We start from the raw sequence: 15,522 nt of genomic DNA on the forward strand, positions 1-15,522 counted from the left end.
CCTCCGGCCTGAATATTGTCCTTCCACCACAACCTTCTGTGGTAAGGTGGGAAGAAGTGTAGTTTATAATAAACCTACCGACTCCCACAACTATCTAGACTACACTTCTTCTCACCCTTCCTCCTGCAAAGACTATCCCCTACACCCAATTCCTCTGTCTGCACCGCATCAGTGCCCAAGATACATACCAGGACATCCGTGATGACCTCATTCATTCGGGAACAGTTTCCTTTTTCAATCGTAGATGAGGCCCTCACAAGTGTCTCCTCGGCACCCCACAGCTCCACTCTTAATTCCCTTCCCCCCAGTCTTCACCTTTCATCTCATCAGTAATCACATACAACACGTAATCCTCTGACAGTTTCGCCACATCCAATGGGATCCCACATCTTCCCATCTTCATCCCTTTCTGTTTTCCGCAGACCATTCCCTCCGCAATTCCTTGGTTAACTCATCTCTTCCCACCCAAACCACCACCTCCCCAGCTACCTTCCCCTACAACTACAGGTGATGCAACACCTGTCCTTATACCTTCAGCCTCGACTCTATCCAGGGACCTTGACAGTCCTTTCATGTTAGGCAGAGGTTCACTTGCACCTCCTCTAACCTCATCTACTGTATCCATTGTTCCACGTGTGGACTCTTGCACATCAGCGAGACCAAGTGTAGACTGGGCGATCGTTTCGCTGAACTCCTTCGCGTAGTCCGCCTTGCCTACGTGATCTCCCAGTTGCCAAACACTTTAACTCTCCTTCCCATTCTCATACTGACCTTTCTGTACGGTTCCTCCTCCATTGTCAGAGTGAGGCCAAATGCAAATTTGAGGAACACCTCATATTTCGCTTGGGCAGCTTGCAACCCAGTGGTATTAATATTGATTTCCCTAACTTCAAATAACTCTTGCATCCCCTCTCTGTCCCTCCCCCACCTTAATTGGTGTACTAGTTTCACTGTCGTCTTGAGTTTCATTGTCTGTATACAGCCAACAATAGACCGTTTCCTTGGTCATCGTCACTTTGTTGCATATCTTTCATTCATTTGTTCTATATCTCTCTTTATCAGTGTCTATATCTCTCGTTTCCCTTTCCCCGATTCAGTCTGAAGAAGGGTCTCAACCCGAAACTTGACTGAGTTACTCCAGCATCTTGTGTCTATCTGCCAAACAAGGTTGTTTAATGTTTCGATGGTGCAGCAAAAGAATGTGGCAATAGTCATTTGAATATTATTGACTAATTTCATTTGTCTTCCGAGGAATTAGAGATGTTGATATGCTTTGATGTTGAGGGCAGGGGAAGAGAAAAGACATTCTGGCCTTCCATCACAGTGAGGAGGTGACTGGAGGACTCACTGTGATGGACGTTTCTTTTTTTTGTTTTGTGTTGGTTTGTGATCGTGTGTGTGTTATTGCTTTTTTTTATTGCTCTTATTGTTGGACTGTGGGTAATGGAATTTCGTCCAAAAGACTTGTTTTTTTGGATGACAATAAAGGCTATTCTGATTCTGATTTTTTGGCTAATTGGACTGGGACAAATTGTTTATGATATTTATGCCTGGGAGCTTGAGGTTCTAGAAACATAGAAAATAGGTGCAGGAGTAGGCCATTCGGCCCTTCGAGCCTGCACCGCCATTCAATATGATCATGGCTGATCATCCAGCTCAGTAGCCTTCTCTCCATACCCCCTGATCCCTTTAGCAAAAAGGGCCACATCTAACTCCCTCTTAAATATAGCCAATGAACTGGCCTCAATTACCTTCTGTGGCAGAGAATTCCAGACTCACCACTCTCTGTGTGAAGAAATGTTTTCTCATCTCGGTCCTAAAAGACTTCCCCCTTATCCTTAAGCTGTAACCCCTGGTTCTGGACTCCCCCAACATCGGGAACAATCTTCCCGCATCTAGCCTCTCCAACCCCTTAAGAATTTTATATGTTTCGATAAGATCCCCCCTCAGTCTTCTAAATTCCAGCGAGTACAAGCCCAGTCTATCCAGTCTTTCCTCATATGAAAGTCCCGCCATCCCAGGGATCAATCTGGTGAACCTTCTCTGTACTCCCTCTAAGGCAAGAACGTCTTTCCTCAGGTTAGGAGACCAAAACTGCACCATCTTCACTAATAGTAGTTTTTTTAGACTGGGGAGTGTACACCACCCTACTGTCTGAAGTGGATAACTAGCTCCTTCATTTTGATGACATTGCGTGAAGGGTTGTCGTCTTGGCACCACATCACCAAGCTCTTTATCTCCTTCCTGTGTTCCGCCTTGTTTGATGTTTGAGATCTGGCCTACTACGGTGATGTCATTTGCAAACTAGTAAAGTTAAAGCAGAATTTGGTCACAAGGTTGTAAGTGTATGGAGAATATCATAAGGGGCTGAGAACACAGCTTTGTGGGGCACTGGTGTTGAGAATTATTTTGGAGGATGTTTTATCATTGACCTAACTGAATGCGATATTTGTGTATGGAAGCTGAAATACAGTTGTCGAGGGGCATGCTGAGTTCAAGGTCCAGAAGTTTGGAAATTAGTTTGGTCGTGATCATTTTTGTTGAGAGCACGCTGTAGTCAATGAATCTGATAGAGGTGTCCTTGTTATTCAGATGTAGCAGTGATGAGTGTAGGGCCAGCGAGATGGTGTCTGCCACAGATCTGTTACAGTGGTAAGTAAATCACAGTGAATCAAGATTGTCTTGGAGGCTGGAGTTGAAGTGTGCCATGAACACTCTCAAAGCACTTCATGATGGTGGAGCCACTGAACCTATTCCTAAAAGAACACAAATTTGTTTTTCTTTGGCACCAGCATGATAGTCCTGTCCCAATTTCTGTCAGCTATTAGAATTGCCAAAATAAATATTGTGTCTTCCAAGGCCTAAATATTCAAGCACCCACCCCACTGAGATCCAAGAATGGAAACATAGAAAATAGGTGCAGGAGTAGGCCATTCGGCCCTTCGAAGAAGATTGAAGGAGAGATGCAGTTAGCACTCACTGGAAGGAGCATTTTCAAAGAACGCATCAACTGCAACTGTCCTTGACTCCATTGCACAACACTTTACCCAGTCCAATCTTTGTAATCTCAAGACCAATAAGCGCCAATAATGAAAAAACTAAATCTGTTTCAAAAGCTTAGCAGAGAGGAACTTCTGGCTCAAATTCACAACCTTTTATTCCGCAACTTGGAACAGAATGATATGTCTAGGTACAACAATCCTCTGTCTTGAAGGGAACCAATCCAGTTGTGATACCTAGAGGGGTCAACCTACTGTAGGCCGCAGGGGAGTCATCACAGGGGCCTCGTTGAATTACTTCTCCCTATGACCGAAAAGCTACTCACAAATTACAGTATGGTTACCACCCAAAAATTCACGATCTGATGATTCCAAGTAAATACAAGCAACAGCATCTGCACAGCACCCTTGTGAAAATGCACCGTCTCGCAAACCACTCAACCACTTCTGCCACAGTTCTTCAGCCACCTTAGAACCCAAGAATTGGAGTTGGAGCAAGTCATTGGTGTTCGCCCATGAGGGCTAAAGAAGGACTCACTTCAGCATTTGGTCTTTGCATTTGACTTGCATGTGAGCACGTGGGTTTTCTCCTGCTGCTCCGGTTTCCTCTCACATTCCAAAACATGCAGGTTTGTAGATTAATTGGCTTCTGTAAATTGCCCCTAGCGTGTAGAATAGAACTAGTGTATGGGTGATTGTTGGTTGGCGCGGACTCGGAAATTATTCAATTAACTGGATAAGAACAAGTTCAATAACATGGAAGCAACCCGACATCATGCAGAAGACGGCAGCATGCCTGATTCACAGCCCATCCACAATTCTAAACATTCATTCCCTTCTCTACTGTGGCAACATGGCAATCCACAAATCTAGTTATTAGCCAGAACTATTCCAACCACACCTTACAAACCTATATCCTCTTCCTTCATGATGGTTGCAGGCAGATGTGAACACCAAGCACAGATTTTCTTCCAAATCAAACGTTCCTTCATAATCACTGATTCTAAATCCTGGAACCTCTGACCCAACAGCATTAACTTCACTAAACAGACTGTAGTGGTTTGGGAGAGTGGCCCAAGAGCATCTTCTCAAGGACAAATCCAGATCGGTAACCAAGTTTGGTCTTTCCATCAATCCATATCTAGATAAATGAAAATTTAAATTGTACACCATCTCTAGGATAGCTTGTCTAAATTTACATTAAAGCAGCTCTGTAATACTGACAGGGGAGAGAGAGGTTCCTCACTGGGGCAGTACAGTGGCGCAATGGTAGAGTTGCTGTCTTACAGCACCAGAGACCCCGGTTCAACCCTGACTTTGGGCACTGCCTTTACGGAATTTGTATGTTCTCCCTGTGACTGTGGGTTTTCTGCAGGTGCTCCGCTTTCCTTTCATACTCTAAAGATTTAGGTTAATTGGCTTTGGTAAAATTGTACGTTGTACAGGATAATGCTAGTGTATGGGGTGATTGCTGGTCGTTTCGGTGGGTCGAAGGTCCTGTTTCCGTGCTTTATCTCTAAAGTTGAACATATAATTTCGTAAGGTATTTATTCACAAAATGCTGGAGTAACTCAGCAGGTCAGGCAGCATCTCAGGAGAGAATGGGACATTTCGGGTCGAGACCCTTCAGACTGATGTCAGGGGGGGCGGGACAAAGGAAGGATATAGGTGGAGACAGGAAGATAGAGGGAGAACTGGGAAGGGGAGGGGAAGAGAGGGACAGAGGAACTATCTAAAGTGGGAGAATTTCATAAAGTCAATTTTATACAATTATCTAATTAACACGAGAAAACTATTATTGCAATGGCACATCAAATTAAAGAGTTCGATAAGATAATGGCTCTCTGACTATCGAATATAAATTCACATCCCAACATGGCAGTTTCAGAAGTTGATTTGTTTTTTCAAATATGGAATCAAAAAATTGGTACCACAGTTACAGATACATTGCAGACATGATCATTTTCAACTGGCAACAATGCAACTAATCAGAAGACATGGTAGTGTACCTTGAATTGCACTGAAATCATGTTCAAGGTACACAATCATGATACACTACCATTATGATAGGTACAATGCTCACGAGAACAATTATAAGGGTAATTAGAAGGTCAAAGTCAAACCGACAGATTGAAAAGGTGGTGTTCCACAAATCAGTCACCTAATCTGCATTCAGTCTTACCATAGTGGAGATAAACTATTAAGAATTAAGCATATTATTTCACAATTAAAAATACTATTAAAAAATCAATGATTATTTGCACAAACTTTTTTTTTAAACTTTCTTCTTACCTTTCCACTCGCAACCACTGTTTATGTTCAACGGTGAGCTTGCTGGATTTATACCAATTCTAATTTAGTGAAAATTCAATGGCCAGTTTTCCTCTGCAAAACTGCTGGAAAATCTGCAGGAGTATGCATATTGTCATTGGCTTCACGAGGAAATTATTAGTGATCACGTTCTTGGAGTTCGAGACTCCCAAATTTACAAGGAGATACTGTACATTTTCACATCAAACTACCAGTATGTTTGCAGAAGATTCAGGGCATTATGTAGTGATTGTGTCTATTTTATTTGTGGGACATGGCAGTTGACAAATTGGCCATCGGTATTTCCACAGTACAGCAGTGACTACATTTCACTTCAGAACAATGAATTATCAAGAGGCTGTGAAATATTCTTGTTTGAAACAAAAACCTAAATGAATCAATAGTTGCACAAAAAAATCTGAATTTTATAGATTAAATTCCACAAGCCTTAGATTGATGTAACTTGATGTAATAAATCTGCTTTTCCTGTTAGGCAAGATTGTTTTGGGAAAGCTAGTTTACTTCCAAAGGGATTCCAAACACCATGTTAGTAAATATTACTTTTAAATATTTAGCACTTCAAGTATCAATTCCCTTACAAAGAATGATCTATCTCTCTTCTGTTACTCAACTGAGAAAACAGTGTAGTATGAAGAGCGGACTGAGTTATAGAGCGATACAGCATAGAAACAAACTTTTTGGCCCACTGATTCAGTGACAACCAGTGGTCTACACATTTTCTGGGATGTGGAAGGAAACCAGGGCACCTGATGGAATCGCATGCTGTTACAGGCAGAACATTCATACAGCACTGGAGGTGAGGACAGAACCCCGGTTGCTAGAGCTGTGAGGCAGCAGCTGCATCACTGTGCTGCCTCTGGGTTAATGTTCAGTGATTCTGCAATATTCTCTTTGGGCTGCAAGCAATGTATTGCAAAGGCCTTTTGAATCTTGATGAACACAAGTTTGTGTCAAATACTGCACTGGTCTACCAAAAAAAAGATAAAGTGAAAAACACAGCAATCTAAATGAATAGCACACACAGTTCAGCTTACAAATCTTTAATGCAGCAAAACTTTTGCTAAATACTAAGCTTTTTAGAAAGTTACAGAGATTAGTTTTTAAATTTTAGTTAACAAAAAGGCAAAAATGTGAAAAATATCCTTTTATACACATAGTTCTCGTACTAAAACAATGGAAGTTTTGTGTCCAACATAACTGTCAGTCATTTTCTTTGATAAATGTTTATCCTTGAAATCAAAATTCAATTTAATAATCTGAAAACAAAGTACAGTAGGTTACTTTTCCAAACTTTGGTATCAACAGAAAAAAAAACAGAAGTATTGCACAGATAAATGGTGTAAAACAACTCTGAATTACTTAAATTTTTAATTTTAAGCCAGCACTAATGGAAGTGCTTTTGTATGGAAGATGCAAAGTGTTAATCATGCTGAGAGAGGTCCTTTAGAGTGAAAATTTGTAAAAATGCCAGAGCATTAGTACACCTGTCATTTGGAAATTATCTAAATAAGTTGTTTAATGCCAAATATTAACCGACTACACCAATGTAGTGTTCCTGTCTGCTTTCATTAGCTAACCAACCTTTCCGAGTCTGAAGAAAGGTCTCAACCTGAAATGTCACCCATTACTTCTCTCCAGAAATACTGCTCGCCCCGTTGAGTTACTCCAGCATTTTGTGTCTACCAACCTTTCCGATAGCTCTGCAGCATACTTCACAACTCATTTCCAACTACTTTATAACTCTGAAGAAGGGTCTCGACCCAAAACGTCACTCATTCTCTCTCCAGAGATGCTGCCTGTCCCGCTGAGTTAATCCAACTTTTTGTGTCTATCTTACTTTACAACTTTGCTGCACTACATTCTAAACCAGATTTATCATGAGGAAAAACTGTTTAAGACATTCTGACACCTAATTAATCTGTCTTACTAGACTAACTTCGACACCACATTGCAGTGGTTCAAGGTGGTTCACTCAGTTTCTCAAAGGAAGGAGGGGCACTTACATTGGCCATGCGAGCAATGTCTAAATCCCAAGAATGAAAAATAACATTTTCAAAAGATTAATGACTCACATTTTGTTAATTATTCCTTTAACATCTTATGTAATTGCATTCCTTCTGCTTTCACTGAATAATAATGCCTCCTGTCTGCGAAACAATAGAAACTCTTAAGTCTTATTCAATGTTGATAAAAGTCAAAATCTCTATTTGTCCTATGTTGCTACAATTTACTTATAAAGGGATGAAACCAAAAAGTACAATTCTTAGGTTAGAAGTTCTAAAAAAGTAGTCCATTTTCAATCCAAAATTTAGAATGAGAAAAAGTATTGAAGGTATTTATTTCACAAAATGCTGGAGTAACTCAGCAGGTATTGAAGTATTGAAGGTATGAGACTAGCTTATTGGAGTAAAGTTTCCCCTCTCATAAATTACTGGGAGTCAACAGGCTGATACAGAATGCATAGCCAAAAAAGGCATTGGTATGCTTGCCTTCATAGGCTAAAGCATTGAGCATAAGACTTGAGAGGTCATGTTTCACCTGCACAAAATGTTGGTTCGGACACAATTGGAACTTTGCACAGAGTGCTGGTCATCACACTCCAGGAAGGATGTGGTAGCTTAGAGTGCTGAACAGATTCATCTGGGTGTTGCCTGGAATGGAGGCCTTAGTTATAAGGAAAGATCAGATAGACTGGGTTTGTTCTCACTGGAACATATGAGGCTAAGGGGTGACATTGTATAAGTTTATAAAATAATAATGGTGATAGGTAGAATAGATCATCTGTCTTTTTTTCCAGGTCAGGATTGGCTGGAACTAGATGGCAGAAATTTTAAAAGAGATCTGAGGGACAAGTTATTTTCCCCCACACAAAGGATGGCAACTATCTTGACAAGCTGCCAGAAAACATTGTAGAGGCATATAAAATTATTTTTGAACAGGTCCTTGGATAGGAAAAGAATAGAGGTAACCAGCCTAGTACAGGCAAATAGGATTCGGATAATGGGCATTCTGGTCAGCCTTGACATGATGGGCCAAAGTGTCAATTTCTGTGCAGTATAGTTCTATAAATGTAATTCTTTTGGCTTTAGAGAATAATGAGGATTAACATGCATTACCCTTCATCGAGCAAGGAATTCAAAGCTCCGAATGTGGAGAATTAAATGTAGGAATCACTCATTTAAGTAAAACTGATTGGAAAAAATACTTTCCATTAAACGGAGAATCAGTCATCGGGAAACTATCAGGGAAACCGCAGCAAAGCATGCTCCATTAATATTATTCCTGAAGTTAGAGTTCAAGGACTATTAGCTATTGTTATTCCATCAGATTAAATTTAATTTGAGTACTCAGCCTATTCTCCTTATGTTACTGGCTAATTTATCACAAAAGAAATAGAGTAGTCACTTGTTCCACCATACATTGTTTTAAATGAACGCAACAATTAGACTGCAATGCTGATCTCCCTCATACAATTTACAGGCTCTCACGAGGGACTTTAGTGACAGCCAGCCCATCAACGAATTTGCATTGTATAAAAAAAATCATTACAAGATGTGAACACATTGCAATACTGCAGGTCATCCCTTGAGGGGATGAAATAACAGATTTTTATAAGCTTTTGCAGAGATTTTGTCACTAACAAGTTTAGAAATTAGATCAGGTTCCAATGGCCATAGCCCACCCAAATAAAGGTGGTGTACTCAAACTTGTGTTTTGGTGGAAAAATATTGATGGAATCCAAAGGAAGAAATACTTTCCATTAAAAGGAGAATTAGTCATCAGTGGACACAGCTATAAAATAACTAGTAAAAGAATCAGGGGAATTTTTTTTAAATCAGCAAGTTGTGATTGGGAATGCACTGCCTGAAAGGGTACTGGAAACAAATTCAATGGCAACTTTCAAAAGGGAATGAAATCTTTACTTGAAAGGAAACATTTGCAGACTTAGGAGAGAGGTTACGTGGGATGGTGATAAATTATATAACTTTCAAGAGCCAGCAGTGATATGATGGAATGCAACACCGTTTGTGCTGTAAAATTTGATGTTTCTAATGGTTCAAGCAATTACACGCTAGCTGCTAAACCCGCAGGAGCTCCTACTGTAGATGGAACAGAATAATTTGTTTGCAAATCGTGTTATTTAAGATATTAAGAATTGGTATGTTATGATTAACATTTTAACTTCCCATTCAAAAATGCAGAATCAATTTTACACATGCAGTTTTTTTTTAAAGTTCTTCAATTCAAATGACATTGCAAAATTGCTTGAATCCTATGCCTGTTAAGTAACTGCAAATTAAAACTCAAAAGGAATCTATGAAGAAACATTAAGGTGCAATATGATTAATAAATTAGGAGACTGATATTTCAATCAGAAAACTAAAATTAGTTATGGTATACTAATGTCTGTTATTGATGAGATTTTATTGCTGAAGAAGATCTATCCACAGTTACAAGAAGACTTTCACTGGCACCTCCATCTTGTATTCAGTTGACAAGTAAAATTTACATTCAGTGATTATTTGGAATCTACATTTGGATGCAAGATATCAGAAAAAAACAAGCATTACTTCGCTTGCGCCTCACCCCAACTTGATTTTCCAATGTTTGCTGCACCCAGACAACCCAATGCACACATTAAACCATGCATTAAAATATTCTAGATCTAAGAGGTCCAAGCATTCTTCACCTTTCTGGTAGCTGCAGTACAGGTGCTGGTCTCACTAAGAAACACTATCAGTGCATGCCAAACCCAATAGAAACAGCTGTTTAATTATCTTTATTCCTTCTGCTATGTGATACTAGTTTGCAGAGAAAAAAAGTTGAAAGTAGATATAAAGTAAATCAGAACACAAACTAACTAACTAACTGTGTCCTTTTGGAGATTGGTCAGATCTTAACAAGCAGGACACGTCTTCTATCACTCAGCAAAGTCTGAGTTTTTAAATTAAAGTAAAACAATGTATTTTATCATAATTGTGTGGCAACTACTTATTACAGGAAATGCAGGAAAATGGATATAGTCATTGAGCATTTTAGTAGAGGATTACATGAAACCATACATTAAAATATTCTAGATCTAAAAAGTCAAAGCATTTTTCACATTTGCATGAGCCGAATCTCCAGACCTCTTACAGCATTCATTATTCAAGCTGTATTGTTACAGATTTTTAACTGTAATTGTTTACAATTTAATTAGATGACTGCAAACCCTATGTATGAATAATGCAAACCATAAAATAAGCAAATTGCAGTTAAAAATCTATATAAACATGTTTTAATTTAATCACAGATATACACGACTTATTCAACATGATTGTCAAAGCAAAGAAAATGCTATTCAGTACTTAAATTATTTCCCATATTCTTCAATCAAAGTGGCTACTCCAAACATCATACTGAACATAACATATTAATGCAGGAGAAAAACACAAATGGAAGTCACAGTTATTTATATTCTTTGGCCATACCAACTCACTATCTAAATTAATCTGAGGTGATTAAATCTTTCAGTGTTGCATTCCAATAACTAACAATGCTCTGTGTTCAGGGGTGCAGCATCTGAATGCAGAATCAAGACTGCAATGTTCTCACCATTACACAGGGTGCACTAGTCAGAAACAAATTGGGATCAAATCAGATCCATTTATAAGTCATTTACACATGCCCACAGGAAACTCCATATTGCCAAGTATTATGCATGCTAGACACAGAATACTGGCAAGACGGTATTTCAGTAACTGTTCCAACTGAGAAGGATACCGGGCAGGGATTTTTACACCTCCACTTATTTGGGATGCTTGACATTTACCTTTTGAAAACTGCAGTAATAATATCCAATATAAATGGAAAATAATTTAGCATTTACCCGGCAACACTCCCAATCAGTTTGCTGCAGTGGGTTGATTAATAGACAAGTCCCAAACAGTTGGTTAAACACACAAATATAAATACATGATACAGAAAAAAAACATTTCTATATATAAACCATCACTAATTAATTATATTGCATAGTTGATTACTTATTTCGTGCAATTTTATAAGCACCATATTGGATTTTTTTTGTGAGGCTACCAAGAACTGTTTGCTACAACCTCCTAAGTATCATGACATTAGTTACTTGAGATCTGGTATCATCTTGCAAAGTGCTCTCTCCTGTCATTTGAATAAAATGCAGAAAATAACGTATAATCCGAAATAACTGTGCTGTCAATTTAAGATGCAAATTAGGATTTATAAAGGTAATAGCTAATTTTAATGAAACAGTGCCTAAAATGCAAAATTATGAAATGGACTAATTCCACACATTGTGCATCAAGATTTAAATCCAAATTGCACACAAATGGCCTTGAAATGCAAGACTGCCTGGTGAAAGGCATTATTTTAACTTACGATGAAATATCCAAATCAAATAATTAACAGTCTCATTTCTTTGACCACTATCTTGAGTTTTCAAATTATGAACTATAGTCATTATTGTAGATCAGTTTTAACCCAAAATCATGTAAAAACAGAACAAAATGTTGATGTCCAGTGTTACCACGTATTTACAAAGGGACAAAACAGAATGTATGAATCAGATTAAATGAAACAATTTCAGTACTAATAGTGCAACGAAAAATCAAAATCAGTGGTTGATTAAACTGGTACAAAGCACAATTAAAACATTTTGCTATTGTAGATGAATGCTTTTGTACTATCTCTGAATTATGAGCAACAAATTTGAAAAAGCAGAAAATACATGCAGTTAGCAACAAAAATTCAGTAAAGGAAATGTTAAAAAAAAATCCAAAGTCACTTTAGAGTGATTTGAATATTTTGTAACAGTTATGATTGATATTCTAGGGTAAACGCCACATCTTGGGACTGCATTTATTCCTGGCTTTTTGCTGCTTCCTCCAGATAGTATACATTTACCAAGTGTCGATTAAGATGCTTGGTAAATTCTCCTTTCATGCCGAATATACGATCACAGAATATGCAAACAAAGCTCCCAGGAGCATCATTCATACTTTCTGAATGTCCTGGTGTCCTATTGTTCATTTTGTCATCCGTAGTAGGCTTTGCACCATTCAGACCAGAGTCATCACTCCCTTCTGAATCTTCACTGATTTCACTTCCTTCATGGCTATGAATGCCTTCGTCTTCATCTATTTCCATCATTTCTTCCTTATTCTGTTTTTTGTTCTGTTCTTGCTTGTTTTTCTCAACCTTGTCACCGTCATCCTGAAGCTGGTCCTGGTTCAGCTGGCCATTTTGTATCTCCATTGTACAATCGTGCTCTTTCTTCTGGTTACCCAATGCACCTGGAACCTTGTTGACATTATTCTGCAGCTTGCTCTGACCATCCTGGACGTCCATCTGCTTATTCATGTCATCATCAACATTCATCTGATTACCCATGCCATCCTGGCCCTTCTCCTGGCATGTAATGCCATCTTGGTCTTTAGTTGAATTGTTTGAGTTGGTAATTTCAAAAGCAAGCTCAATACTGATCACCTGAACAGATCTTTCTTGATCAGTGCCTTCTACTTGTCCAGAACTATCAGCGAAGGTTTCCGTGGAACATGCTGAGGCAATGGGTGTTTCCTTGACAGTAAATGTTTCCGCTGAATCCTCTGACTCTGGGACTGAAGGAGATTTAGGGTCTTTTATAATCTTCTGAACAATTTTGCTGGTATTTTCTGCAGAATGCACATTCACAGAATTCTCATTTTGTTCAATGACAGTACCAAGTAGAGTTTTATTTATTGCTTTATCGCAGTATGGTTTCAATTTCTGGGATTCGCTCTTGTGTGTATCTTCAACATTACTGCATGCAGAATTTTTGGAACAATCTTTTTTCTTTTTAGGCACAATTGGTTGCTGTTCCAACTGATCAGATTTCTTACATTTAACTGCACCGTCATCAGTAGTGTGTTCAAAAGCTTTTCTATGTTTTTTATTTTTCTTCTTAATTTGTTTACATTTAAGACTTTTCCTATGCGAGGTATTGTCCAATTTGATTTTGCTTCTCTGTTGGGTTTCATGTTCAATCAGCTCTTTATTTTCCCTTGTTTTCTTTCTTTTTACTTCTACAGGGGTTTCATCTGCAGGCTCCTGTTGCAAAGATCCCTCTACTGTTAAGCATCTCTTCCGTTTGGTGCTCTTGGTTTTTCTTGCTTTTTCTGTCTCTGTATCCCTTTTTGATAGGTGCTTGTGGCTGAAAACCTTATGATCTCGGGTCTTCACTTTTGAGTTGATGGTGCCCAAACTATGTTCCTTTGATACAGCTGTAGTTTTCTCCACCTTGGTAGTGCCCTTCTTATCCAGATTCTCAGCTCTTTTCAGTTGCAACTTGTCTGACGTTTTCTCGCCAGTTTTAGCAGGAGGAATATCCAGTTCAAGTCGTTTCTTACGCAACTTCACCTTTGACACATCCATGGTAATATCACTGCAATTTAGATGCTTGGACTTTATGTGATACTGCAAGTTGCATTTCTTGGAAGCTGCATATTTACAGACAGGGCACAGAAACTGGCGTGGATTCACATGGAGTTCAACGTGCTTTTTGAAGTTGCTGCGATCAGCTGTTCTGTACTCACAGTGAGGACATGTTAATGGCTTGGGTCCATTATGAACTTGTCTTGCATGTCTTGTCACCTCGTGCTGATTTGATGCTACATAGTTGCACTGATCACATTTAAATGGCTTCTCACCTGTTGAAATACATGAAATGAAACCCTTAGTTTGTTCTGAACAGTGCACCATACAAAAGTATTCACTGATGCTCACTGAATTGGTCTGGTAGTACTCTATGTATTTAAGCATAGTATTATGTATCTCTATATTTTAAGTAACTTTACACTTGTAAAAATTATCTTTAAACCTTTCTTCCAATTCACCTGAAGTGCCTTGGACATTTTTTTAATGTTTTTTCCCCCAACACCAGACCATAATACCAAGAATGCACACTCTGAGGACAATGGTAAAAAACTTGAATACTAAAAACTAAGAAGTAATTGAAGGGAAAAATGAAATGCTATCCACATAGATGTACAAATAGTGTACTACCACACGTAATAATAACATGCACATACTATTTCCGCTTGTACTTTACTGAGCTTGGTCATCCTAGCACCAAAATGCCCATAGTGACAATCAGGTCATAGTCCTGGCCCTAAATGAATGGGTATCCCCTAGAAATAGACAGAAAAACTGAATTGGAATAGGAAGATATAGGTTAGGGGCAGGCAATATGGATTGAAGTAACTAATTCAGTATCATAATTTGATCAATTTTATAAAAATGTCCGAAAAATCCAACTATAAAACAAAAATATAGCATGCTGGAAACTATTATTGAAAACTAAATGTTGATACCTACCAATACTAACCCATAAGAAAATACTTGCCAGATTAGAACGGCTCAAAAACCATCTGGTCCAGTGAAGGCATTGTAGAAAAAATGGAAATTAACATGTGGTGAAATGGTAGCAGAACTGCACTTTTCAGAAACAATCACAACAGAAGAAAGATAAAACTCACCAAAAGCAATCATTACCTTTCACCTGGCCCAATACTGCAGGAAACATTACCAAGTGCAGCCGGTCAGTCATTTTATACTCCATTTGGAATCTTTTTCACGCAAAAACAATCTACCTCATATATAGCAATAAACAGTAATTTAACATGAATGATTCAAATATTTGGGTTCAAGAAAGTTATGAACTTCCGGTTGACTGAAGTATCTGGTGTAGTTTCGTATTGCCATTCTCTCATTACACAAACAATATTTTATATTAAAAATGTTTTATTTAATCTCTGCATTTGCATCTTATAGCAGACATGTAATGGACCACGTAATACATTTTATTTGTTTTTTGTTTCCACAGCTAATATGTTCGCTTTTCAAATTCCCCTTAAAAGTGGACTTCAAATCTGTTAAATGGGAAAATAATCTCTTTAGTTTTTCTACTTAGGTCAAAAGTTACTCCATAGTTACCCGGAACAAATGGTGCATTATGTATTCTGCAGTTAAGCCATAATCATCCCACAGCAAGCTGAGGCATAGATCACTGATTTACTTAAAAAGTTACATTTCCGGTGATATTAATACTTTAACCAAAGTCAGTTCCTTACAATATGTTAATCCATTAACTATTCAGGCTGCTACTTATCAATTTCAGCTACATCATGGCCATTTCAAATGC

General features: G+C 38.4%; 1 protein-coding gene across 1 annotated transcript in view; it reads right to left on the reverse strand.

Annotated features, from left to right (window-relative positions):
* Positions 1–6,419: 6,419 nt before the first annotated feature.
* Positions 6,420–15,522, reverse strand: part of rest (RE1-silencing transcription factor) — a 38,379-nt gene continuing 29,276 nt past the window's right edge. Inside the window, exon 4 of the mRNA XM_078395957.1 lies at positions 6,420–14,029. Coding sequence (XP_078252083.1) covers positions 12,204–14,029 — 1,826 coding nt within the window. The 3' untranslated portion in view covers positions 6,420–12,203. The remainder of the gene's footprint in view (positions 14,030–15,522) is intronic.

The sequence above is a fragment of the Rhinoraja longicauda genome, chromosome 3, assembly GCF_053455715.1.
Source record: "Rhinoraja longicauda isolate Sanriku21f chromosome 3, sRhiLon1.1, whole genome shotgun sequence".
NCBI classification, from domain to species: Eukaryota; Metazoa; Chordata; class Chondrichthyes; order Rajiformes; family Arhynchobatidae; genus Rhinoraja; species Rhinoraja longicauda.